Source organism: Calonectris borealis, chromosome 3 (genome assembly GCF_964195595.1).
Source record: "Calonectris borealis chromosome 3, bCalBor7.hap1.2, whole genome shotgun sequence".
Lineage (NCBI taxonomy): Eukaryota > Metazoa > Chordata > Aves > Procellariiformes > Procellariidae > Calonectris > Calonectris borealis.
Genome location: NC_134314.1, coordinates 1,795,098 through 1,821,640, shown reverse-complemented (window position 1 = coordinate 1,821,640; position 26,543 = coordinate 1,795,098). Strand labels below are relative to the sequence as shown.

The 26,543-nt window shown below is 56.3% G+C and overlaps 1 protein-coding gene across 6 annotated transcripts in view; it reads left to right on the top strand.

The window, feature by feature from the left end:
* EFR3B (EFR3 homolog B) overlaps positions 1–26,543 on the top strand; it is a 48,809-nt gene that overhangs the window by 13,069 nt on the left and 9,197 nt on the right. For 3 of the 6 annotated variants that reach the window (XM_075144784.1, XM_075144785.1, XM_075144782.1), the window contains 8 exons: positions 9,644–9,720; positions 10,795–10,922; positions 14,616–14,766; positions 20,391–20,512; positions 22,619–22,768; positions 24,004–24,138; positions 24,499–24,577; positions 25,927–26,062. In XM_075144784.1, coding sequence (XP_075000885.1) covers positions 9,644–9,720; positions 10,795–10,922; positions 14,616–14,766; positions 20,391–20,512; positions 22,619–22,768; positions 24,004–24,138; positions 24,499–24,577; positions 25,927–26,062 — 978 coding nt within the window. Of the gene's footprint in view, positions 1–6,092; positions 6,409–8,402; positions 8,723–9,643; positions 9,721–10,794; positions 10,923–14,615; positions 14,767–20,390; positions 20,513–22,618; positions 22,769–24,003; positions 24,139–24,498; positions 24,578–25,926; positions 26,063–26,543 lie in introns of those variants that run through there. The other 3 variants (XM_075144783.1, XM_075144787.1, XM_075144786.1) reach the window with 3 other exon arrangements.

The following is a 26,543-nucleotide window of genomic DNA, read 5'->3' as shown; positions in this document are numbered from 1 at the left end:
GGGAACTGCAGGGGACCCCAGCCCCTCTTGCAAACCTGGGGGAGAGCAGAGCCGCGGGTCCCCAAGAGCCCCGCCAGCCCGCCTGGTGTCAGTTTAATGATCTGGCCCGAGGCGTGTGACGTGCTGTGATTGTCCCTGGGATCCTGGCTCAGTGGCCAGCCTGTCCTGCCCATGGGGAATGGCAATGCCACATCGGGCCACGGCTTCTCTTACCCACTGGTTACGCCTCTGGTAGCATCTTGGGGAAGCCCCTGCTCCAAAATACCCGGCGCTTCCTTAGGGTGGGGAAGGGCAGAGCATCTCTGGGGACCTGAATGTGACTTCGAGGACAAAAGCCAGGCTGGTCCCTTCCCCAGTAGCGCTCACAGCCAGGCATTGCTGCGGCTCATGGTCCTGGAAAGCATCCAGGAGCTGGAAAGCTCTGTGGGATACTTCGGATGAAAGGTGCATTAGCAATGCACAGGATTATTGGTATCTTTTTAATCTCTCTTGGCCTGGGGGAAGGGTTAGATGGGTGACTGGGGAGGGTTTTTTCTTGGTGGAGAGGATGAAGCGGTGCAGGACACTTGCTCCATTAGGGGGGAGAGCTGCTGCCTCCCTGGGAGGTGGTCAGAGGGACAGCATGGGGTGCACGGGCCACCCTTTGCATCCCCTCTAATCCCTCAGCCCTGGCATCTTGCACTGAGCTGGTGTTTGCGTGTGTGGGGCAAGGGCAGCGTGCTCGGCATGGCTCTGCCTGGCACCCGTGGCTCGTGGTGTGGGGCCGTGGCAGTGGCCGTGCACGCGGAGCAGGGCTGCTGGGTACCTGCGCCCGTTTTCAGCCCGAGTTCGGTTTTTTGCATCACCGGTGAAAACGGGAGAGCTAAGCTTCGACCACGGCTGTGCCGGCCTGGACGGCTGGTGTCATGCAAACCTCAGTTTTGTGAGCTGAACCTTCAGGCTGGTGTCCCCGTCTCTGGTAGGTGCTCACTATCCTGAGCCTGGCTTGGGGAGTAGCTGTTCCAGGGCAGATTTTGCACTGCAGGAGCTGGGGTGCTGCTATCAGGCTTCTGGCAAAAGAGCGCAGTTATCCCACACTCGGGGGCTGTGCGATGGCCCCGGCTGCAGGGGAAGCCCAGCGCTTTGTGTACCGAGCCACCAGCAACCTTCCTGCTCCGCTGCCGTCTCCAGGAGGCAGGACTTTAATTCAGAAATATGTGCAAAAGGCAGAGTGAGCTCGCTGGGCTGAAAGCACTCCAGGAACAGGGACACGTCTGCAGGGAGAGCGTAGGGGGAGAGCGGGGAGCAAGGGAGCTGCGGCGATGGGATGGGGTTAACATTTCCATGGGGGGTTCCCGGTGGGGCTTGTTTGCAAGTCCCTCCGTACTTTTGGCAGCTGCTGGGAAGGCAGCGTGTGTCGGAGCTGCGGCAGCAAGCCTTTGGGAGCTGTAGTCCAACTGTCTGGCCCCGCAGCCGCTCACCGCAGTTTATTTCCTCCACACTCCCTCGCTTTGCTTTCTGGTCACTGACACGAGCTGTCTCCTCCCATGCCAGCGAAGCTGGAAATAGAGAAGGTTCCCTTTTTTTTTTTTCGGCAGCAGCTGGAACAGGGGAAATGAGTTTTTTTGGCTACCCGGGGAGGAGGCGTTGTCGGTGGTGGGCGCCAGCAAGGTCCCTGCGAGCTGTCTGGGGCTGCTGGCGTGCCACTGAGTCACAGCCAGCAGCCGCGCAAGCGGATGGGTTTTGCACTAAATAAATAGTGCTCGGTGGGACTGGATGGCTCAGCAGGGGAATGTGAAATGCAATTAAGCTTTTTTTTTTTTGGCTTTTTTTTTTCTTCTATGCTTTTTAACTAAATGATCTGCAAATTAATTCAGCGCTCGTAGAGGAAAAAGGGCTGTTTGTAGTGTCGGCAGCGCTGGGGGCTTTCCTGAGCAGCCCGCTCACGGCTCTCGTAAGGGTTTGTGTTAAACCTTGATGGCTGTGGCCGAGTCCAGGGCTTTTTTCCTGGTACGTTTCCAGATGACATTGCCGTGTCCGGGCAGGATTTGACCCCTGCAGTGAAGATGGGGATTCCTCTGCCTGGAGAAAGTGCTAGAGGGGATTGTGCCAGGCCAGGACCTGGCATTGCTCACCTCAAACCTCATCGAGGCTCCGACCGCTTAAAGGCTCTGGTAATTGCTTGCGCAATCAGTAATTGCACAAGAAAACGCACTTCCAGAGATGCTCCGCTCCCAGCTGAATCCCTTGTAGCTCCGTCGCAGGTCGCTCTGCCTTGGGGATTGGAGTTGCTCCCCCTCTGCAGGGACTGCAAACAACCCAGAAAGGCTGGAGAGAAAGCGTGGCCATGGCCGGTCCCACCACGCTTCTGTCTGTAAATGAGGGTGTTTGCTGAGGTTTTCTGCCAAAAACTAAAAGCGGCTGTGGGCTTTGATGTAGCATATCTTGGGGAAATAGGAAACCACAGAAACGTGTGTGGTCAGCATCTCACAAAGGTCCTTATTGTGTTTTTTGTTGAACATGCAAAACAGAGTGGGGGGTTTGCATTTTTTTTTGTTCTCTAAAAACCTTTCAAACTTGCAAGCTTTCCCGTGTCCTTGGCCATTCCGTCGCATCTGGCTCTGCGCTGCATGGGGCAAGGCCCTGGGCTTGTAAAATGAACCTGGCTCTTAATTAAGCAGTTTTCGGAGGCCGGTCCCGACGCTGGGTGGACGGCTGCCTCCGTCAGAGCTTCTCCACCTCCGCGGTCCAGACCAGACACACCACGTCCACGCAACACCTGGTGAACGTCTCACATTGAGGAGCTGCGTCGAGGCCGGGGTTCGAGTGAATTTCCTGCTATTTAAGCTCTTTCCTCTGCCCAGCTTTCCCTCTGCCATGTGTTGTATAACGAAACCAGGCACCCGTTAAGGCGCTTAACTCCCCTTCTCCTCCCCTCGAGTCAGCACTGCCGGCGTGCCAGGTACGTAACGCGAACCTCCCGCTGCGCAGCTCTGCCCTTAATGGGTAGTTTCCCCCGCGTGCAAAAGGGCTGGTGTGGTCTTAATGCCCAAGTCTAATCACCGCTGTGAAATATTAATTAATCTGGCCGCTGTTGAAGCTTTGCGTGCACGCTGCGGTGTTGGAGCGGCAGGCTGGGCCGGGTAGTGAAGTATAAATAATGGAGGGCCGAATCCATCGCTGGTGTAAGCTGGCAGTGGGGCTGATTTATGTCCCACCACTCACCACGGAGTTGTTAAAGCCTGATTTGATGCCTGCGTGCCTCGAGCTGTCGGCATTTGGAAGGGGGGAGATGGGAAGGAGCGTGTTTGGGCAAATCCAGGTGGGATTCAGACATGCTGGCACCAGTGTGGATTCGGCCTCTGGAGCTGCTCTCATTTGGGGGGTCCCTGCACGGGCTGGGGGGAGTCCTGGCACAGAGCCCTACGCTGGGGCTCTGCATGGAGCCACTTTGCCCCCCCGGCCGCGGTGTCTGCCCCGGCGATTCCCGACTGCGTCGGTGGAAGCAAGGCGAGAGCGGCGCGTGGAGCAGTGCCAGGGGGAAGCTGCGAATTTAATTGCCGAGCTAAAAGGCTTTGCGCCGACGACTCCGAGCAGGCTGCGGGCGACGTCTGGGAGAGCGTTTCCCTCTCCGGCATGCTCCTGTCCATCCCGCTCAGCGACATGAGAAAGATGTCCTGGCAGCGGCAGCCTTGGCTCGCCAGTCCCAGGCGTCTCTGCTCTTCCTTTGCTGTCGATGCCTCGAAATATTTCGCTGTCCCTTTGTGCCGGCACCAAGAGACGCGGCTCCCAGTGACCAGCGCTGGCTTGTGCTGCCCTTGGAGGTTTCGGTTTTCTGCAGCGTCCTCGAAAGTGTCTCTGCTCACAGATGAGCTGTCAGCTTTTATAACACCCCCTTTGCAGATGCTGACTCTTACCGAAGGACACTTGGATAAGCAGTGATTAACGAGCGGGGAAGGGAACAAGCCGCGGCCGTGAAGCCCGAACTGTTCAGGAAGGTCAGGAACTATTAATTAACATCAGGACATGGCTCCAAATTACAGAGCTGCAGAGGCGAGCTGGGTTCAGCCCCCTCCCCCCTTCCCAGCCCCCTTTGCCTCCCCCACTAAAGGTTTAATGCAACCACCCAGGGTCCCCCATCTTTTCATGGCTGCTCTTTTCCAACAGCTCTTCTTTGCACTGGGCCGATCTGAACTGCTTGATCCGGCTCCCCTCCCGGCTTGGGGGCTGCCGTTGCCTCCCCCTGCCAGGGCACGGGGCACCTTGCTGTCCTTGCCCCGTTCCCGGCACAACATGCTGCGAGGAGGGCATTGGGCTGCAGTTTTAATCGGTGCCCAGTGCGTTTGGCTCTCTTAAACGCAATTAGAGAGAGATTTACTGGCTTGCTTTACAGCTCTGCTGGCCTGTGGGGTCGTGCTGATTTACACTGGGATCTGCCCTGGCTCTGTGGGGGTGCGGAGGCAAACGGAGGCTGGCTGGTGCAGAAGCTGGATTTTAATGTTGGTTTTTCTGCCATTTAAATTGGTGGCAGAAGCTCAGAGGAGCACCTGAGCGAGGCTTTCCCTCGGGGGAGCTCCCAGCCACGCTTGCTCATGGCTGCGGGCTTTCCCGTGGGAACGGCTTTCGGGGAGGAGGGGAATCTGCAAGTGGTGCCCTACATCTCTTCCATCCCTCGTGGCACCGAGTCCGTCCCTGCTCCCTGCCAGCATCACTTGTTTCTTGCCTTCCCTGATATTTTCCCCTTGCCTCCCATGGTCTGGGGCTCCTCGCCCCATCCCTCTGCCCACCCTGGGGTGGATGGAAAATAGGACTAATGGGTCCCTGGGCCAACTTGAATATTGCTGAGTGACGTTTCCAATGCGTAGCAGGGAGGTTTCATCTTCTTCCCCGGGCAGGCTCACCCACCGGGTGCCAAAGTGCTGAGGGAGTCAGAGGATGGGTATGAAGGAGACTCTCACATCAGCTGCATAAATGAGATTTTGCTAAGCAGATTAGGGAAAGGTCTCTGGTTCGGTACGGCGCTCGGGGGAAGACAATGCTGGCTGGCGGTACACCCCATACCTTCGGGTCGGTGTTTTTGCGTGGGGTTAAGAGACCGACCGTCATAGGATATTAGGTTTAATGAGGGATTTTGCGTGATTAAATTAAGATTTATTTGCAATCAGTTGGAGTGCCCTTATTAAGTAAATTCCAGGCCTCGAATAATATGGCCATAAGGTTTTCCAGTTGTGCTTATTGCCAGGATGCCGTTAAAATGGGGACAGGAGAGGGGATTAATGAGGAAAGGCTTAAGGTCAGAGCACTGGTGGGAGAGCGCATGGTCATTTCGGGAGGTGAGCTGGGCCTGTGTCCCGTTCTCAGCTGGCCGTACTCGGTCCCAAAAACCCCAGTGACAGCTGGTACCAGTGAACCCCCCTCCTGGAAACATATGCAACGAGTTTATCCGAAAGCCTCGGGGCTCATGCTGGCGTCGGAGCAGCTAAGTGGGGGTTATGCTAGCAAGCCACGGTTGCTGGGACTGAAAGACTGTAATTATCCCCAATTAGATCGACTTTCTTGGAGCTGAGCTATCAAAGCAAAAGGCCCTTTTGGCTCACTTTGTCCCCCGGCAAGAGCACAGATATGACCTGCCGCGGCTGAGAGTGGTGGTGAAGAGCCCGATAAATGCCACTGGGGTGCCCCAGGCGGGTGCAAGACGGAGGTGACACACGTATCATGGGTCGCAGCAGGAGCCGATGCTGCTCCTGGGTTTCCCACCTTATTCTCTCCATAGCGAGAGGGTTGAGTCACGTTTCTCCATGTCTCAATTTACTTGATCTTTAAGAAAATCCATGTCCTTGGTTCCCACGGCGGCGGACTGCCAGCAGGAGGAGAGCGTGACGCACCATGCGGGTCCGTGCTCGCCTGTCTGTCGCATCCCTGGATGCTGTTTCGGGGTCAGCTCCGACCTGCTGAGCCTCTCCCCTTGTTAGCGCTGCCCGCAAACGAGCGATGCTTCGTGTGCCGAACGGGAGAGCTTTAGGCTCAAAGGACCTTGAAAAACCGCCCCCGTCCCCACCATCCGGGGCCCTCCGAAATGCCCAACTTCCCCGGCTGCCCCCGCGTACCGCTGCAGACGCCGGCAGAGCAAAGCCAGCGCGGTTCCCAGCTGCCATCGGAGCCGCCTCGGTGACTCAGCAGCCGTGCTGAAAGCTCCCTTATTTATTTAAACGGCTGCTCCCGCTCGGCTGAGCATCCCCTGCAGCGATGCTGCCGCGGGGCTGGCTCCGGCTGCCGCTCGGCAAGGAGGAGAGCGATACCCGGCACCCCGAGCCCCCCGGTTTGCTCCGGACGCGATGGCTTTGACTACCTGGGCTCTCGGCCCCGCGCTGCGGCTCTGTGCCGCCGGCCCTGCCTGCTCCTGGGAGATGCTGCCTGTGGCCGGAGCAGGTACCTTCTTCCCCCTGCTTTGCTTTTCCCGGGGTGCTGGGTTGGATCTCCTGGGAGGGGGAAGCTGCTGCGGCTGCCGGTGACCTTCAGTGTCGTCTTTCCATTTTTTAAATACCTTGTGCCAGCCTGGGCTGGAGGAATGCGTTGCAGCTGCGGGGTTTTGTCCTTACAAGGGGGGGGGGAATGTCGCTGGTTGGTGCCTTGCTCGGGGCCGGAGCTGTGGCTGTGGCGGGGCTGGTGCAAGAGCACGAGGTGCATGGGGTCAGTGTGGTGGGTGCTAAAGGAAAGCGGTGTCTGGAACTGAGCGCCTTGTCGGGTAGCCTGGCTGGGGGGTTGTTGCTAGCCCCAACGTTAGGGTTTGGTGCTGTGAGGTCTGGGGGGGTCCCACATAGACCAAGCACAGGGCTGATTTCAGCCCTGGCATCAAGACCAGACTTGGGTTTGTTGCTCTTTGGAGAGCTCTTGGCGGGGGGAATAAAACAAGGAAAAATCTTCTTCTTTCCTCAAGGTCTGTGTCATTTTTACTCTGCCTTTTTAAGGATCTGTGCCTGTGCATGTCCAGGCTGGGCAAAACCGAGAGAAGGCAGGGGTTTGAGGCAGGAAAGTTTCTCCTGGTTTCATGCAAGCATGGTAAGAGAGACCCTTTCAGTACCCTGCTGCGGGGAGCTCAGCCCTCTTACTAGACATCAGAGAGTCTCACCCGGAGGCACTGCTCTGTAGGAAGCCCTGTCCTTCTGCTGGGCCATGGTGGGATCCTGCCCACCGGTGGTCTGACGTGGCTTTGGGTTGAGCAACGTTCCTGCCTTCCCCCTCCAGACCACGCTTGTCCCCCCATCTCGTGGGACTGATGGGTCACCCGGGTCCCTTCTCCTGGCAGGCGCTTCGGGTCTTCTTCTCTGGCTGCTGCTTTCTTTAGGTGAGGCCTTAAAAACCTCCTACTTCTGGAAGAAGAGGTTGTGTTAGGTGAGAGGGAAGGCATTAGATTTAATTATGCAATTATTATTGATGGGATCCGTGCTGTGTCTGCTCTTCAGCTTCATTCATCAGGATGAGGGTGGTGGATTGGGAATGCGGCTGGGCTCTTTGCTCCACTCCCAGGGCTAGGAATGTGCATTAATCCTGGAAATACTCTAAAGTCACATTTCTGGAGGTGAGATAATTACCAAGGAGGCTGCGGGAGGTGGAGGGGACCTGGCTCCTTGGCTAATGGGATCGCTTACGGGGAAACTCCAGCTATTTTGCCAGGAGAGCCCGTGGCCTGTGCTGAGACGCCGGCAGGGACGCGTGCCCTGGCAAGGTGAGACAAGTCGCGCTGCCTCGGCTGTCCCGGGCGAGGGGAATTTATTAAGGGGATTCAGGAGATCATCAGACGCTCGTTTGTGTGAATGGCAAACGAGAATTTATTAAGAGGCCAGATTAAAGGTACTTTGGAAAAAGAGCAAAATCGATCGAAGGCAGCTGAGAAGGGAGGAGGGAGAACAGCAGATACGAGACTTAGAAATAAAATATTGGATAGTGGGAAGGTGCGGAGGGAGAGCACGAGAGGTGGAAGGAGCTCTTTGCCACCGCAGCTGGGAGTGCTGGGCCTGGGGACCCCAAAGGGGACCCCAAAGCAAGCGGCTGCTTTCGGGTGGGGTGCGGGCTGCCTCCCCCACGTCGGAGGCGATGCGCTCAGGAAGCGAGCGAGTACATTGCAGGAAGCGAGCGGTGCCAGCGCCGGGAGCTGGCGCGAGCAGGCGTGAGCTCATGTGTTCCAGCGGGAGCGGTCGCCGGCTCCCACCGGCGCAGCCTTTGTCTCCCCAGCTTCTGCTTCTCTACAGCGGTGGCCAAAAAGCAGCCCCGAATTACTCACGCTTCCCCGAGCTCGCAAAGGCCGGTGCTTTGGGGTGGCTGACACCAGTCTCCTCCGCGGGGTGCAGCATCCCAGTAACGCCAGGCCCCGGGGAAAAAATGCATTGTGCTGGAGCAGGGGGATCCTGGCGTGCAAAGCCCTCAGAGCGGTGCTGGGGAGGGTAGCGTGTCCAGCAATCTCGCTTTTTTTCCCCTGGTTTTTTTAAATAAACAAACTCCACAGATATTCATCAGCGGCCGGGAGGCAGGGCAGTGCTGGTACAGCTTTACGCCGGGGGATGTATCAGGGTGGCGGTGCCCACAGATGCTGAACTCTCTGGTGCCTGTGGGAGCACGACGGATGCTCGAGAGCCCGCCTGGACTGCCGGCCGGCCCCGAGCCGAAGACGGGGGGATCCCTGGCGTCTGCGGAGGGTGTGCTGCGGCCCTGAGAAACACGATATGGCACAGGGAGAAATATCCAGGTTGCAAACTATCCCTTCCTCCCTCAGCAGCTCCCCGAAAGTGGAGCAGGGGATCGCAGACACGTTTGGGATATTTGGCGGCTAGAGTTAATTGCTTTGCTCTGAGTTGGGATGAGGCTGATGCCCGCCATTCACCGGCCTGCGGAGTTGCTGCTGTGAGAGGGGTTTTGGCCCTCGGAGAGGCTGCGTGGGACACGGCTTGTGCATCAGGGACAAGCTGCTGTCATGTCTGAGGCCCCTCAAAAAGAGGGGCTGGGTATGGTCGTGTCAGTGTCCTGCGAAACACAGGTCCCTGGTGCCCTCCTCGGGGAGAGGGACCGTGGTCTGGCAGCCCAAAGGTAGGGGGGGGATCGAAGGTTTTTGATGTTTCTCAACAGCTCAGCTTTGGAGCTGCAGAGAGGAAAAGGCATTTTCCTTTCATAGCCTTCATAAGATGCTCTCTCTTCTTTGTCTGCCTTGCTGTCTCCAGCAGCCGGTGCTCTCTGTCGCTGCTGGCTCCGTGGGGAGCGCGGGGCAGGGTGTGAGTAGTGTGTCCTCGGGTGAGTGGTTGGAGGACAGAGCTCTTGGTCTGAGGACCTGCAAAAGAGGATCTTGCGAAACAGAGACGCACAGATTTAGGGGAACTTTGGACATTTTGGTCTCTGGGGGCTTTCTTGGGTGAGAAAAGCAGATAACCCTGCAGTCCTACGTCAGATGATGCTGGTCACCAGCCAATTCCCTGCCTTTCAGCTGCGGTTTTCTTCCCTTGTTTTTTCTGGCTGCAAAAGTCTGGGATGTCGTCAGCTTGGTACCCTGTTCTCTTCCCTGGCTTCCCTACTGAATCCAAGGATATGTTTTCCACCAAAGGCACCTCCACTCAGGAGTTTGCCCTGGAGCTGAGGGTTTTGTCCCTGCTGACCGGCTCTGTCTCCTCTCTTCCAGGTGTGTGCGGCTGCTGCGGCGCCCTGCGTCCCCGCTACAAAAGACTTGTCGACAACATCTTCCCTGAGGACCCAGAGGTAAACGAGGCGCTGCTTCACGCGCCGAAGCTCCGGTGCTTTACACACCGAAGCTCCGGAGCTCGGGTTGCAGGGACGCGGTGTGACCTGCCCAGAAACAGCTCCTGGGAGGCGGGTGATGCTTTGGCTCCATAAGACCGTGCCTGGAGGGTTGGGTTTTCCTTTAAAGCCTGTTTGTGAGCAGAAATACAGAAGCAGCTCCTCCAGCTGCATCGGCCTGGAGGGACAGGCTTCCCTTCCCAAAAGTGCCAGGCAGATGTACCATCTGAGGACGGATGGATGGAATGATGGGGGACTGGACCTGAAGGCATACATCCTTTTCTTTGCAGGATAAGGAAAGCAGCTTCTAAGAGCGGTGGTCTCTTGGGACCTCAGCCAGGCTTTTGAGCTCAAAAGCTGCTTATGCTTCCAGGTTGCGGGGAATTTCTGCCTTGCTGAACTGGAGATGGGGGATGCCCTGCCAGCTGCGCCTGGAGCATCACATATCTGGCCTCTTTGTCTCCTTTTCACAGCCGAGATGCAAAGGCAGTGGAAGAGGGGCTTCCAGCTGGGGGTAGCGGGGCTAGGATTACCCGAGGAGGCAGTGAGCGCCTGTTTTGTCATGGTGCTGGCAGCAAAGCTGAACAAGAGAGGAGGCTGCTGCCGAGCCATGTGGAGAGGAGGAAGCACCGCAGTTTTCCACACTGCGGGGGGTTGGGGCTGGCAGCTTGGCACATTTGTGTCGTTTGGCCTCAGCAGCCTGGAGGTGTTGATGTCCCTGTCTGCCCCGTCCATCTTGGTGCTGGGGCGTTGCTAGGGGCTGGCAAACGGTTCTCGTTGTATTTACAGCATGGGGTGCTCGATGGAGACTTGCACTGGGGTCACCCTGTGGTGCATCAGAGAGCCCTCAGCTGAGGCTAAATGCAATCCTCGTTTGCCTTCCCTGGTGTACAAGGTGTGGGGAAGTACCGGGACGGGACGGGACTGGTGTGCTCCAGACCTCTGGCATCGCCGCCAAGGTTTGCTGCAGAGATGCTCCTGACGTTTGGCAGGTCTGGGTGTGAGGCTGTGACCCCCTGTGCTGCTCTCTTTCAGGATGGGCTGGTGAAGACCAACATGGAGAAGCTGACATTTTATGCCCTGTCTGCCCCGGAGAAGCTGGATCGCATCGGTGCCTACCTCTCCGAGCGGCTCATCCGAGACGTGAGCCGGCACCGATATGGGTAAGGGCTGGGAGGCTGTTCAGACACCCCCGTGATTGGCATAACGATGGGCCACTAGATAGCAGAGGGGGCAAGAGACAGCAAGGGGGAGCAGCTCCTGAGTGCTCCAAGGTGTCCTGAAGCTACGAGCATGCTGCAGAGAGACCTGAGCATGTTCTGCCTCCGAAAGTGAGACAAGGGAGTATGCGAGGATGTGCAAACTCCTTGCAAAGTTGCAAGGGACCAGGCAAGCTGGGAGCCATGTAGTGTTTCCCTGGCATCGTGCTGTCCGTGCTTGAGGAGTCTGTGTGTGTATGGTGTTTGGCCCCAGCAGCAGGACTGTCGTCATCCCTCTGGGCCATCATCGGGAGCCTGTGGCACCCTCCTGGCCTTTAAAAGCCCACAGTGGCTCTTCCAGAGCCAGATGGAAGTCTGGCTGGATGTGGGCAAGCAGCTAAACAGGGTGGCCCTGGCTGCAGCTTGCTGGGGGTTATTCAGGACCAGCTTGGGTGTGTTGCACCCCATGCAAATCTCTGTTGAGCTATGGTGATGTGGCACGAGCGGGAGTAAGGATAAGGGGCATCACGCTGACGCTTCTCCAGAGAGCACGTGATGGGGTTGCATTGGGCTGGATGGGGATTGCTGTGTGTGCTCTGTCCGGCTTACCTGCGTGGTCCTGGCTGGGCCCTGTTCCCTTCGTCTTCCCTCCCCGCATGGCTTCCAGCAAGGCTTTGCCGTGTTTTCTGTAAGGAGTAAACTGCAAGGGACATGGTTTAGTGGGCATGGTGGTGTTGGGTTGACGGTTGGACTCGATGATCCTAGAGGTCTTTTCCAACCTTAATGATTCTATGATTCTATGAGAGCGGTGCCTGTCTGGAAAGAGCTGACTGCCCTGATTAGAAATGCTGGGGGAGCACGGGAGGGCTCCTTCCCTTTGAAATAGCTCCTGGGTTGATTCTTGTTGTCTCCTGAACAAAGCCGCGCCAGACAAACGCAGCTCAGCTTCGTGGTGCAAACTTCAGCCTGCCTTTTATCCTGGGGGAAGAGAAGCCAGCAGCCTGCCTAAGAAGTGTTAAAGTTGGAAAACCTTCAAAGCCTCATCCACATCACCCGTCATTGGGAGTGACAGGACATTCAAAGCTCTGCCTGATGTTCTGCGGTTAGGCGGCTGTTAACAGGCTCTGCTTGCTATGTTGGGAAAAGAAAGGCTTTCAAAGATTTTTGACGTGTAACGACAAGCCTCGGCGGGTGGAGGGGGGAATATATTCCTTCCTCCACCGCCTGTGCATATCGGCACGTAATTGGGTTGGAGCGCTAACTAATTTTCAAAGTCTAACTTTGAAATGCCTGAAACGGGTTTGGATCAACCTTCTGTTTGTAGGTCGGTGTTGGCTGGAGCAGCAGGGCTTGCCCCGCTGCAGACGCTGCAGCCGGGCTTTGAAAGAGCGGCCGAGCACGTGGGTGCCTCTCCTGCGTGTGAGATGAAGGTAGCTTTGATTTCAGGCCTGTAGCATGTCATCTTTTTGTTACCTTTATTGCTAAAAGGAGAAAGTGTTCTTGTTTGAGTCTGCAGCAATGCAACCCACCACCTGTAAGAGGATGGTTGGGGTAGGTCGGAGGTGACAACTCCACAAGTGTCCCTTTTCCCTCTTGGTGGCCTGTGTCCAATTGTCCCCAAAAGAGGAGCCGTGCTGTTGCAATAATATTGGGCACAGAATGTTGTTTTCAGCCTTGTTTTCTACAAGAAAGGAGCTTGATGCTTCATGCTGGTCGTCGGTCACCTCTTCATGCCTTTTTTTCCCTCTGGGCCAGTTTTAACCCAGTTGGACAGATGGGTAGGAGCCTCACAGATCCAGGAATAGTCGGCTGCTTATTTTCACTTATTTCAGTGTCTGGAAGAGCTGTAATGGTGTCTGAAGGACAGGCTGCACTGTGAGCTCAACCACGCTACAAGACACCAGAGAATCTACCCAAGACTGGAGCCAGATTTCAACAGTTCTGGGGCCTCAGGAGAAGGGGTCGATCTTTCTGTGTTTTACCAGCTGGAACTTAGAAATTCAGGGTTTATCAGACACCTCCTTTTCCCCGAGAGGGCAGTTTGCCTCCCCAGCTGCCCTTTAATGTGCAGGCAGGGCTGGCGCAAGTAGATGGGCAGCTCCTGCCCGCCTCGCTGCTGGTGAGCTCGGTGCTTTCGGGTTTCCCTCTTGCAGCACAAGCTGATGGCTGCTGCATGCCACCCAGGCTGCAAGTTTAGCCGTGCAAGGAGCTGGCTCGAAAAATGGAGGTTAAAGGAGGAATTGGGCTTGATATCAAGAGATCTGGGCTTGCCACCTCCTTCTTTCGGCCATGGCAGGAGATCCGGGCTCGATGTGAGCTGCCGTGGTACAAAGATTCACAGCTGCACGGAGAGCAGGAGTCAAAGGGAGGTAGTAAGGAGCTGTAAAGATTGTTTTATTCCCAGTGTCCTGGTACCAGGTCCATGTCAGGTATTTGGGTACCTCAGAGGTCCTGCAAGAAGAGCTGGAGCTGTGAGACTCGGTGCAATCACCATTTGGGTTTTTTCTGTGTTTTGGGCAACTCCAGCTGGAATAGATGTCTGCTCACAGCAGTTGGAGGTTGGGGTTTGCTTCTCTGCTGGGCTCTGTGCATGCAGTGGGTGACCAGCAACGGGAGGTCAGCGTGGTCGTTGCACAAGCAGCCCGAGCAGGGGCTCCGGCCACCACCTTGGAAATGAACCAGATGCTGTTGGTGCAGAAAGCGTCGCAGGACCAGCCTGCGAACAGGCTTCGTCAGAGCCGCTCCGAGCAACTGGTCCAATTTGTCTTGGAAACACGAAGCACCACCTGACAAATTCTGCAATTGCAGTAAAAGCATCTGGCCACCTCCGTAACGGGCACCCCGTCGAGATTCATCGCTGGGCATGAGGTCTTCCAGCTTCCTATCGGAGGCAGGAGCATCGCAGGGCTGGTCGGGAGGGGTGGTGAAGGGATGCATTGTGCTCAGGGAGGCCCCCTGCATGGCCCAAGGACCTGTCATGGATGCGTCCCGTCTTGCTGCTGTATTTGAACCATGTTCTGGGCTTCCCCTGTCCCCGTTCAGAGCCGGGACTGAGTGATTGAGCCCCATTCCCGGAGGAGGGATGGGGACCATGGTGTGGGCAACGCTGCATCCTGATCTGTGCACTGCTGGAGGAAACCCTGCTCACCCCGGGAACTTCTGGGGTGACGTGAATATGCTTTGCAGGGTTGCTTTGTTGCGTATTTAAGCACAGCTTTTCTGGAGCACATCAGTCTAATTCTGTGTTCTCGTCCTGTCCCTCCTCCCTGGCCAGGACTAGCTGGGTCTGCAAGAAAGGCTGCGTTTGACACTGAGCCCACCCTGTACTTTGTATCACGGGATATAAAGACCAGGGGTCTTCCCTCAGGGCAAGGGAAGCCCACAAGCAGTGTGGGGGGGATGCAAGGTGTTGCTGGCAGCCTTGGTCCTGGGACAGCGGGGTCTTCGCTAGGAGGAGAGATGCTGGGAGCAGCCAACACCGTCTAAAAATATCGCAAGGGTATTTTGGGTGTAAGATTTTTCTCCTTGGGTTGGTCAGGGCAGGAGGTTGGTGTTTTGCTGGTGGGCACGCAGGCAGTTTGGGAGAGGGGAGGAGGAGGAATGGCCACGGGCCCACGCTGCTGTCGGGGAGTGACCCTGGCCTCTGCCTGCTCCCAGGTACGTGTGCATTGCCATGGAGGCCCTGGACCAGCTCCTCATGGCCTGCCACTGCCAGAGCATCAACCTCTTCGTGGAGAGCTTCCTGAAGATGGTGGCAAAGCTGCTGGAGTCGGAGAAGCCCAACCTGCAGATCCTGGGGACCAACTCGGTGAGTAGGAGTGCAGCGGGGGGTGGCAGCACCCTGCTGTCCCTGTCCTTGGCTTTCCACCCTGCCTGTCACTGTCACAGTGCCAAGGCAGGAAACATTGTTGGGAAAGGATGGGGAGCAGCTGCAGGGGAGGATTTATGGTGTCCCCTCTCATGTGTCCTGCCACGTGTGAGGTTTCTGAGACCCCAGCTGTGCTGCCCGTGCGCTGTCCCTGCTGTTTGCTGTCTGTGACCAGTCGCTGGTCTCTGATCTCTGCTGCCATGGCTTCCCTCTCTTGAACTCAGCTTTTCCTAAATGAGCCTGAGGACATGGGTGCTGTCAGCAGTTTCGGACAATAGACCAACTTAGGAAGTGATCCCCATGGGTTTTGGGAGCTCTTTGTGCTCAGAAAAGGGCTGGCTTAAACAGAGCTGCTGCTTGCAATAAATGGCTTAGCTGGAGTGGGGATGTGTTGCTCACAGACATAAAATGAGGGGAAAGGAGAAGCACAGATGAACAAAGGTGACGTCCTCCCAGCATCCAAACTGCTGATCCTGGCTGGCAACCAGCAGCCACTTGCGCATGGCCTTTCTGCTGGTTTTTACTGGGATCCCGGGGCCTACCTGACAGCTGGGCTTGCGAGGGCTCTGCCCGTGCCCAGTAGCTTGGCTTGGACAAGCAGCATCTGTCCTTGCTGCTTTTTAAGAGGGGGTTTAGATGGAGCTGAGCATCTTGTGGGCAGGAGAGCGGACTGGGTAGATGCTCTCTCGAGTGCCTGGGAAACGCAGAGCCAGCTCGGCCCTAAGCTTTAATTCTCTGCCGTGTGTGACGGGGAGAGGGACGGTATTAATGTTTCTGCTGGCGTCTCCTGGACAGGGTAGCACTGCATCCCACGACGCTTCTCTCCTCCAGGAGCTGGCACGGTCCCGGACACGGGGTTGTAAATGCCTCTGCTGAGGCACGGGCAGCCGAGCGGAGACCTTTCACGCCCCGTTCTCCCTCGCAGCTAATTGCTCCCAGCTGAAAGTGATGTGAGCTGCCCTTCGGTAAACCTATTAATCCACAGCCCTTGCAGAAGCGGGAGGATTGATCCCTCGGTTGAAACCGGCTGCCCGCTGCCGACAACAGCTTACCGTGGCGTTTCGGTGGTGATGCCACCGTAAGCCCTGGGTATTCTGCAAGGGCTGCCTGGGAAAGCCTCTTGCAGTGGCAGCACCCACATCCCTCTGCCCAAGGGTGGCCCAAGCTCCGTGGGAGACCAGAGGGGTACCACTTGCTGTCCAAACCTCTTGAGAGATATGCCAGAGCGACCTGGATCCAGCCCAGTGGCAAGCAACTGGGTCTCTTGCTAAGAAAACACCCCATGTTGCAGCACAGCCCTGCCTGCAAATGCATGCAATATCCCCTTGCCCAGCCCCTGAGCTGCTTGGGAAATGCAGGGGTTGTTCCAGGGTCCAGAGGGACCTGGGGTAGAGGTAAGGTTTAAAGCTCAACTCAGCCAGCGTCTCCCTATCTGTGGCCGCTCTCTGGACACTCTTCAGGTTCTTGGATGGTGCCCAAGCAGAGCCCTGCATCAGAGGGGCCGCCGGCACGTGGCATGGAGCTGCACTTCAACAGGAGCTGCCGGCATGGAGCCGGGGAGGGGACAGCCCTCACTGCAGGGGCTCACAATGCCACAGCAGGGGCTTCAGCGAACCGGCCCCAACACAGACGTCCTCGAGCGGGAGGCATTGGGTCAAGGCCAGATGGAGCCCCGCCTCGTGTTTCCTGCCCATGCAGGGCAAACCTCCTGTGTTCAGGCACCCTTGGAGAGGAGAGATGGTCCTGGACCACGGATAGGTGTTTCCTTAGCACTGCTGTCACTGCGGTCAGGAATCGGTAGCGGGTGAGGAGTCCAGATGAGGAATGATGGTTTAGTGATGCTTTTTTTTTTTTTGCCTTCTCGAGCGTGGCAGTATTCAGAGGGCAAATAGCATGGAAAACTTGTGGGCTTTTATAGAAAAGTGAGTAATGATAATGGGACACTTCTTCCTATATCTGCTAATGAGGAATGTGCCTCAGGCTTGTGCTTAATTAGAGGGTGCTGTCTCAAGCAATCTTCACAATAACGGAGCTGATGGCAAAGGCGGGGGGAGGTTGTTTATAGAAACCTGCTCCAAGTGAGTCATTCTCCGCGGCATGAAATCTCGCCTGAAACATGTCTCCCTCCTCACGCAGAGCCAAGGTGTTGCGCTGCGGAGGGGCTGATCCCGGGGACCAGCCTGCCGGGCTCCACGGCCGCAGCGCTGGAGGCGGCAGTGAAAATCCAGCATCCTGTGATCACTATAACCCCATCCTATAATCCCTGGGGTGAACATATGGAGCAGCAGCTTAAATCCACTTTGGTTTCTCATCCTCGTTAGGAGGCTGCTGGGCAACCTCCCCGCTTTGGGTAGGAACCATCTAATTTCCAGCTCGATGTCATTCCCATTTTATTTTTCCTCGAACCAACATTGATCTTTCATTTAAACAGCTCTTCCCCCGCCTTGATGTTCCTCTTCTGATGTATTTATGTCTGATGTATTTATAGGTAGCAGTGTTATCCCTTCCCAGCCGTTGTTTTGCTTCTCTAAGGCAGCCACGCTCCTCGCATTTCCCCTGCGCTTGCTCCCTGCTCGTCCTAGCTGTGTTTCATTTGGAGCTTGTCGGCTTCAAGCATGGGAGCCCCAAGCTGCCCAGCCCCGCACCCCTTCAAACCACAGCAGAAATAGTGTTGCATTTCAATGTTTTAAACTGTTTTCTTGGTGGAAATACAGTGTGAAGCTGCAGAGCAGCTTTTTGGCTGGGATGCAGTGCCCATTAGTGAAAATAAGTCGCTTTCCCTGAAGATTTGATGCCTCCTTTCCTGCCGGCCCAGCACTCGCTGGGTCATTTCCATGTGTCCTGGTGCTGCTTTTTGCCACTGGGCAGTGGGACTGGCGTGGGCATCTCTCGTAACTGCTGCATGGTAGAGCACTCTTGTGGGGCAGCCAGGTCTTGGAAAAATGGAGTAGTCTATGAGCAAGTGGCAGAGTCCTAAAAATGTCCCGTTGACAGAGCAAGGAGACTTCGAGGCTGATTTTTCTCTGTTCTTGGCTGCTTTTTACAAGTTCTGGCCCTGCCGGAGACTGCAGGCTGAAAATGGACGCAGAGAGGGCAGCTGCCTCCAGCTGTTGGCAGATGTGAACAGTGTCACCGGGCGTAGTGGCACCAGGCAGGGGTGTCTGTCCCGCGAGCACAGAGGTGGGCAGGGCTCGCTGTGCCTGGCAGCCGGCCGGGGAAGCTGCCCTCGGAGCAGGGAGCTGAACCGCGGGCGCTGCCGGCGTGGATGGGTGGGCTGGCAATCCCCGGTGCCTTGACAGCTTCGGAATAAGGAGCGCTGATGAGGTGGTCCTCTTTGGTTGCCTGATGGCACGAAACGAGCTGCCGTCCTCCGTGTGGGTGCGGGGTTGATACCTGCAGATACTGGCTGCAGAGAAGCCGTTTCCTTCCTTTAATCACGACGCTTCTTGGCTATGGGACGCTTGGGATGGCTCTCCCGGAGCTGCTGCAGGGAGCCCTGTTACTGCTCCTCACTCTGCATCCTGCCCTCGCCTCCGGTTGCACGTGGAGTTGCCATGAGCTTAAAAAACCCACTTTGTGCGCTGCCTGCTACAGAGGTTTCTTATATAACAGCCCTGCATTTTTCTGGTGAGTAAGAGGAGTTTATCGGTTGGAGCCAGTCCCTGCTCTCTGGGAACAGTTCTTGGCGGGGCTGAGCCGGCTCCTTTGCTTGCGCAGAGCCAGTCTTTGCAGCTGATGTTATTAATAGCCCGGTGCAGTGGGTGCATGCTAATCAGCTCCCGTGTGATGTGCTGGGACAGGCGGGCTGGCTTTGCCAGCTGTGGAGGGGCACCGGTGGGCCGTTTGCCTGCTGCTCTCCTGGCGGGGCTGGATGCCAGCAAATGCAGAAAGTGAGAAAAGCCTGCTGATAGAGCTGGGGTAAAGAAGGAGCTCCCGTGCAGCGTGGAATCTCCAGAGGGTGCTGAGCACCCTAAGAAATGCCGGGTGGACAGGTAGCCCATTGGAGGCAGGTTAAGCCCTCCCAGCTGGAAGAGGAACCCAGCAGTCCTGATGCCTTGCCCCAGGACAGCTTGCCCGAGTGATGCGGGGTTGCTCTGTGTGACTGCAGAGCTTCGTGCCACGCTGCCATAAGCAGCGGGGCTGCACCGGCATCGGCACTGCGCTGCGGTGCAGCATCTCGGTCTGGTAGAAGCACATCTTGCATATGGTGTGAGCGGGTGCCCGTAGCAGGAGATGTCTTCCTCGGAGGAGTGGTAGGTGTGTGCAGCTGAATCCTTTGCCTCTGCTGTTGGGTCAGGGTTGGGATCTTTCCCAAGGGCTCCTTTGTGTCTCTTGGCTGATTTCCAAGCCTGGAAGAGAGCATTTCTAGCGAGCAGCTTCCAAGATTGAGTGCATGGGCATCGTTGCTCTCCCAGTGTTGCTGGGTAGCGGTCAACAGCTGGGGTGGTTTGGGGGATTGCTTGGACGGGGAGCATCCTCTCCCTTCATCGCATGCCCGTGCAAACAGCTCAGCTTCCCCAGCGTGCTGAAGCGGATGCAGCACGGGAGCACGAAAGTAGCCAGCAGATTTCTCTGCCTAAAATCTTGGCAAGCAGCTGCTTATGCCCTTGGTCTGAGTGGGAGGATAAAGCATGGGGACTTGGGGGCACGATGCTTGTCCCAGGCAAAGGATAAACCTCGTCTGTTCACAGCACCAGCCGATGTTGGGTGGAGACAGGCTGAGTGCTCTGTATGTTCCAGCCAGGAGCTGATGCCTTGGGTTTTGTGGCAGCTCTTGTGCTATTGAGGTTTTATTTTTCCTTCTTTAAAGCTACCCCTTTCAGCATGACTGGATGAGTTACCCAAACCTTTGTTCCCATCTTTTCATGAATAAGTTTTGGAATTCAGAGAAAAGCTTGAAAACATGTTTATCCTTTCTTCCTCCTTAATTCTCTCTCTGAAAGCTTAACAGCCAGATCTGTCGGTCAGCTGGCATTTCTGGCAAGCTCCGTGCCTCTTGGCCCGGCCACGCTGGAAGGGAGCGATGGGACCTCGTGCTGCCGGGTGCTGCGGGCGAGATCTGGGATGTCGTTAAGAACCTGCTTGCAGTTGGTTTCTCCACTGGCATTTCCAAGGCTGTTTTCACCCCTGCAGCAGCATTTGGGAAATGTTGGCCCGGTTTTGTGCCATCTGGGAGGATGGAAAGAAGCTCGGGGCAAATTTATCTCCTCTTACTAGTGTGTGCTGCATATTAGGGATCCCTAACTCGGACCCTCGTTGCACCCCTAAATGCCCTTTTCAGGGACCACTGGGGCTTGCGGTGAGGTTTGCAGCATCCACAGCCGGCCCTGGGTGCTGCTGGAGCTCGGTGGGACAGTATGATGGCATGTTCCTGCTTGGGCACCATGTCCTGGGCGCAGCTGGGCAGACTGACTTGTCATCCCAAGCACACGCCGAGCTGCTGTAGTGAAAAGCCCTGTGTCAGACTGCTGAAGCCCACAAATGTTCGATGGTTTGGAGAGGAATTTTAAGAATATTTTTGTTGTCGTGCCCTCTGGGCTGATCCCTTCTTTCTCCTCTCCCAGTTCGTGAAGTTTGCCAACATCGAAGAGGACACCCCGTCTTATCACCGCAGCTATGACTTCTTTGTCTCGCGCTTCAGTGAGATGTGCCACTCCAGCCACGATGACCTGGACATCCGGACGAAGTGAGTTCTGCGAACGGGGTGTCCCTGGCCTCGTTGGCTCTGTGAACGCATCCTGGGGGGTTTCCCTGTGCCCCCAGCCTCTGCCTTTCCTGGAGAAGCGCCTGCTTTTGGGAACAGGTTGGATGCAGGCTGCACGGACCGATTGCTTTGTGCTGTGATGGAGACGCACAGTGATGCCCCAGAGCTGGGTGCACTCAGGCTGCTGTTCTCTACCCTCCCGTATTTTCCAAGCCCTGCTGACTGTATGGGAGGATGAAACAGGAGCTAGAGAACACAGTGCAGCACACATCCAGCCTCTGTTGCTGTGTGGGATGTTGTGTGCAGTTTTACAGGTGTGTGAGAGAAGTTGGTTTGCATTTGCTGTCCTGGCAGCAGGGCAGATGTGCTCGCTCTGACCATGGCTGATGGCAGGACAAGGGACAAACGTGCCCGTCGGGCTTCCAACTTCTTTGGGCAAAATGTGAGCAGGTAACACCTGCAGTCTGCTCATCACAGGGCTGCCTCAGTGCGTCTTTAAGCATTTCTCGCCTTTGCTCCAGGACCACGGCCTGCAGACAGCTGGAGCTCAGAGCAGGAAGCAAGGAAGTCATCCTGGCCCCAAAAGGAAGGATGGTGACGATGGGAAGAGGCCCCCCACTCTTAGCAGAATGAATGTTCACTCAAAAACTGCCTCCTGCAGCCCTGTGGTCCATTATTTTCCACGTTTAAAGGCGGTTACATCTCTCTAGACAGCATTGAAGACTGACTTGCTTTGCTACGATGGGAAATGTAACCCGGGGGGATTAATTACGACTAAAGCAGACAGATTAATGTTGTTTACTGCTACCAAAGCCGGGTCTGTCGGTAGTGTATTTAAAAAGACCCGGCGCTTGAAATGGCCCTGTGAGGCACCGGTGGCGTGGCACCTGTGGGTCTCGCCAGGAAGCTCTGGGCAGGAGGCCACTGCTGCCAGAGACAAGTTTTAAGTAAAGCCCAGATGTCAGGCAGCATTTCGGCACATCGTGTTGGTGCTGTTCCCGGAGCTGCTGTAGCAGCAGGGACCGGTTGCCTTGCAGAGGGGCGAACCCCTGAGGTTCGCCACTTCTCACGGAGGCTTGTTTCCAAGGACCACTGCAAACTCACGGGTGTTTTGGGTTTTTTTCCTTAATAAGGAAATAATGCGGAAAGCTCATTATTTCCACTTGACCTTCAGGGCACCGATGACGCTGGCTAAATTGCATTGGAGACTGGAAGAGAGAAATTTGGCAGCTCCTGTAATTAAAAAGGAGCACGCTGTTTTCCTGGGGCCTTGGTCCTGCTCGACGCTCCTCCCTCAAGAATCGTGTCTCAGTCGGATTATTGCCTTGATTACATCTGCAAAATGTGTTAGGGAGACCTCAGAGCAGGTTATTTAATGCATTTATTTCTGCAGATAAGCACGTGCTGTCTTTCTCAGGCATTAGCAGTGGGAGTTGAGGGGCTGGTTTCAGACCTGGGAATCCTGCTGTGTAAGGAGATTTTTTTATTGATGACTTTATTGTTGACTAGAGCAGAGTCAGGATCTTTGGTCCCAGAAAGGACACAGGTGTCAAAAAGCACCTAGGTTTCCCTAGCATCCAGCATCCCCACGGGCACAGCATGGCTCTGCAGCTGCTGGGGATGGAGGAAATGGGAAAACCCTGCATGCACGCCGCAGCCGGAGAGCGGAGACTTCCCGGGTCCAAAATCAGGCCAAGCTCGCTGGTGCCACCTCTTCATCTCGGGTAGCGTGTGCTGTGGAGATGGGTGGCTGCTGCTTGCCTGGGGGCCTCCCGGGAAAGACAGCGGATGGAAGCCGGCTGCTGCTGCCAGGATGATTTTAGCTGGTTCAGAGCCTTTCCCGCCTGCGTCTGTCGGGCTGCGGGAAACCACGTCTCTGCGGGATGCGAGGCAGAAGGATTGCCCTGGGGTAGACCAGGCCTGGAGCTGGGAACTGCTCATCGCCTGCATGAACCCCTCTAGCAGCACAGGTATCGGTGTCTTCTCTCCAAACTTGCACAGTTTCACCCGTGTATGTATGTATATATAAATGTCAAATAACATATGCTATACAGATATGTAGCATTTTGGTGTCAATCTGTTTCCCAGGATCCGGATGTCCGGCATTAAAGGCCTGCAAGGGGTGGTGAGGAAGACGGTGAATGACGAGCTCCAAGCCAACATCTGGGACCCGCAGCACATGGACAAAATCGTGCCCTCGCTGCTCTTCAACTTACAGCACGTGGAGGAGACCGAAAGGTGAGTGTTTGCTCGCTCCGCCAGCGGCTTCGGGGCCCCGGGGCTGCTTTTGGCAAGGTTTTGCAGGACAGAGGCGTTGCAGGCTGATTTGTGTCTGCAGCTCATGAAAAATGCAGTGAGTGGCCAGAGGGGAAACCCTGCGAGTACCTCACTGAAGGATGCCGGAGGTGGCAGGAGCTCTGTGTGTCACCCGGTGCCGTGAAGGTTATTGCTGTCTGGGCCACTGCAGGGCACCGTGCCTCCCGTGGAGCAGAGCTCTCTGCGCTGTCCCCGCAGTTAAGGCACGCTGTTTGCAAAGGCTCTGAGCTGCCTGTTCAGTGGGTTGACATCTGTGAGGGATTCCTGCTTAAACGCTACCGAAGCGGTTATTTTGAAGCCGGGCAAGAGGAATCTCAGGAACTGAAATATGGCTTTGCTCGCTAACCCTCCATTCTTGCAGCGTAACCCCCCTCCGGCTGCGTGCTTGCCACCAGCGGGGTGCTTGGAGGGGAGTTGTTTAGCTGAGAAGTGCAGAGCAGAGAAGCAGCCATGAATTCCTCCTGGGATTTTTCTTTTGAAGGTTAGGAGAGATGTATCAGCCCTGGGAAGCTGGCTTCTGGCCAGATGCCTTTTCACTTTTCTTGTAAACTGAAGCATCAAGGTGGAAAAAGCATTTGTGGTGTTTGTGTGATGCCAAACAACCCTGGTGTGGAAAAAGGGGATGGATCTCCTCTGGGGTGTGCGTGTTCAGGGTGACTTGTGCCAAACCATGACTGCATTGCTCTTCCTCCCCCAGGAGGCTGTGTCCACCTTGGGAGGACGTTATGTCCTCTGTCCTCACCGATAAGATCCTTCCCCCTCCAACACTGAGCACCGGAATCCTCCTCCCAGTCCCAGGGACGCGGGGGCTGTCCCTGCTGCCTGGCACAGCCTGGCACTGCAAGCAGGGCCGTCGTGGCACGTCCCCCTCCTCTGCAATCCGTGCACCCATGCTGCTCTCTGATCTGGCTCGAATCCAGCAGCGCTTTATCACTGGGCTCTGCTGGGATGGAGCTACCCCGTCTGCCTGGCAGCGTGACATTTGGCTGCGGCGGGGTGGCTGTGGGCTGTGCGAGGGGTAGCCCATGGCCCACAGGGTGCGGGCAGATGCCACGACCGTTTTGCTCCAACCTTTCCTGGCTGGGCTCTGTGCCTCTTCTCCCCTACTGCTGCCGCACACTCAGCGCCGCTCTCATCGCCCTCCTCTGCTTTCGCAGCCGCTCCCCCTCCCCACTGCAAGCCACCGAGAAGGAGAAGGAGAGTCCTACGGAGCTGGCGGAGAGGTGTCTGCGGGAGCTGCTGGGCCGAGCGGCATACGGCAACATCAAGAACGCCATCAAACCCGTCCTCATGTAAGTCGTGCATCCTTCATTTTTGGCACAGGGGAAACTGAGGCACGAGGAAACAGCCAACGCGGGCCAGAGCTGGGGTGAAGGCATGGTCTCCTCTGGCTCCCCTCGACACGGTACTGGAGATGGGGACTGGGTTTCAAGCTGAGGTCTCATTTTTGGATGCAATGAGGAAGATGGCATGGGATAGATACCTGTTGCTGAGAAAAGTCACCCTGGAGAGGAGTTCGTGTCCCTGCCCTCGCCTGCAGTGTTTGCTCCCTGCTGCTTCTGGCCATCCCTGATGCTTGGTGCTCCTTTGCACCCCTGCAGGGTTTGGGGGACCGACAATTACTTTCCTCTCCGTTTCCATCTCTTCCCCAGCCACCTGGATAACCACTCGCTCTGGGAGCCGAAGATCTTTGCCACCTGCTGCTTCAGGATCATCATGTACTCGATCCAGGTGGGGGGCTGGCGGGGCTTGGGCCGGCGGCACCGGTTGGGGACGCACGTGCATGCTTGGGAGCGCCCGCGTCTGCCTCCACGGCCGCTCTGAGTCAGTGCTGCCGTCACATTGCCGCATCCCGGCATTGCCGCATCCCGGCAGTGCCGAGTCCGAGCGCTCGCAATGAGCTCAGCCTCCAAGCGTGCCCCAAAAATGTCCGGGTGTACGGCGGTGTGGGCTGGGGGCCCCGCGGGTCTGCGGGGAAATGGCTGATAGGCGTTAGCCTGGCTGCGTGCCAGCCGTGCGTGTTTTAGGATGCTGCTCCTGGAGCTCGTATCTCAGTCCCAGGAGACTTTTGCTTTTGCGGAAAGCAAAGCCCTGCTGAATCAGACGGGCTAGCGACATGCTGTGAAACGCTCCAAAGGAAGCAGTTGGGCTCCAATGGAAAGCTGCCTCTTTCCCGATCGCTGCCGTGTAAATCAACCCAAGCTCCTCATCCCTGCAGAACAGGAGAGGGGCTGTCTGGGGTGAAACGTGCCCCGGCCAAACCAGGCATCGCGACAGCGCCTGCAGTCCAGCATTGCCGTCCTTAGACATGGGGATGCTCAGAGACAGACCCTGCCAGGCTCTTCCCTTCTCACTGGGGGCCATGGAAAGTTTAGGTAAACCCCGAAGTGATGGGAAAAGGTCCATCCTTTCTTTTTCCATGTGGATCTCAATGAAACTCTGTTTGCATGGGTCCCTGTATGCTGTTGGGCATGGTGCTGCCTTCCCACTCTGCTGGGGCTGTCCCAGACCTGCTGCCCCACTTCTCCCCTTCGGGAGTTTCCTTTGCTTTTGGACTCAGCAAAGCTATGGCTCTGCTTGGAGAACTCTTACAGTGAAAAGCAGATCGCCGCCCCCTGCTCTTGTTTCTTGTTTTTAATCCTGTAAACTGCCTAAAAGCCTTTACAGCGCTACTAGATTTTATAAAATCCTGTTAATGCATATTGGAGGTGTAAGGTCACAATAACTCAGCAGGACCCTTTTGAAGTATAGACGTGTTTGGGAAACCCTGGCAAAAATCAAATCCCTTCTCCCTGAAATCCCCAGGATTAATTGTCACCATTTCCTTAGATCCGTGCAGCTCTTTAGATCGTTTTTCCTGTGCAAATTGCTCCAAGCTCTTGCTCAGTCATGTAAAACAGGCTCCCTCCAGATGCCCCCTCTCATTTTGCATCCGGAGCTGTCTTGGAAAGAGCTGGACAGGGACTCGGTTCAGCTGGGCACATGTGCAGGATTTGTCCCTGGTAGCCGTGTGGGCTACAGAAACGGGCGGTCACCTGGTGCATGCAGCACCCGCGCTGATGTTCATGCTCTCTTTCCAGCCGCAGCACTCCCATCTCGTGATCCAGCAGCTCCTGGGGCACCTGGATGCCAATAGCAAGAGCGCGGCCACCGTGCGCGCGGGCATCGTGGAGGTCCTCTCGGAGGCAGCGGTGATCGCAGCCTCCGGGTCTGTTGGTAAGCGGATAAATTTATCCTCTCCATCCATCTCTTCACCCTTTTATTGCGGTGAGAGTGGTGAAGAGGTGCCAGAAGTTTGGGCTGGGCTCTGGTGTGTGCCCAAGTGTGAGCTGGTGATGGGGGATCCAGGCTGGAGCACCCAGGGGTGCTGGGGATCTGTTTTGTGCCATTTCAGTGCTCCCAAGCGCAACATCCATGCCCACGTGCAATGACCTAAACCTAGAGGGCTGAATGCAATGCCTGCCTTTGCCTTCGTGGCAGGGGGCGAAGGGATTTTCAGGGGCTTGCTGTGAATACGCTGAGCTGACGGTGCTCCTGGAAGGATATTTCTCTCCTGTCTTGACTGGGGGAGCTGGTGGGGGTTAAAAGTCACTGTGTGCCTGGCCAAACTGTTTTTCCATCTGTTTATGGGGTGGTGGGAGGTATAAACCACACCGACCTGGGGGAAACAGCCTCCATCTCCGTGGCAAAACTGTCG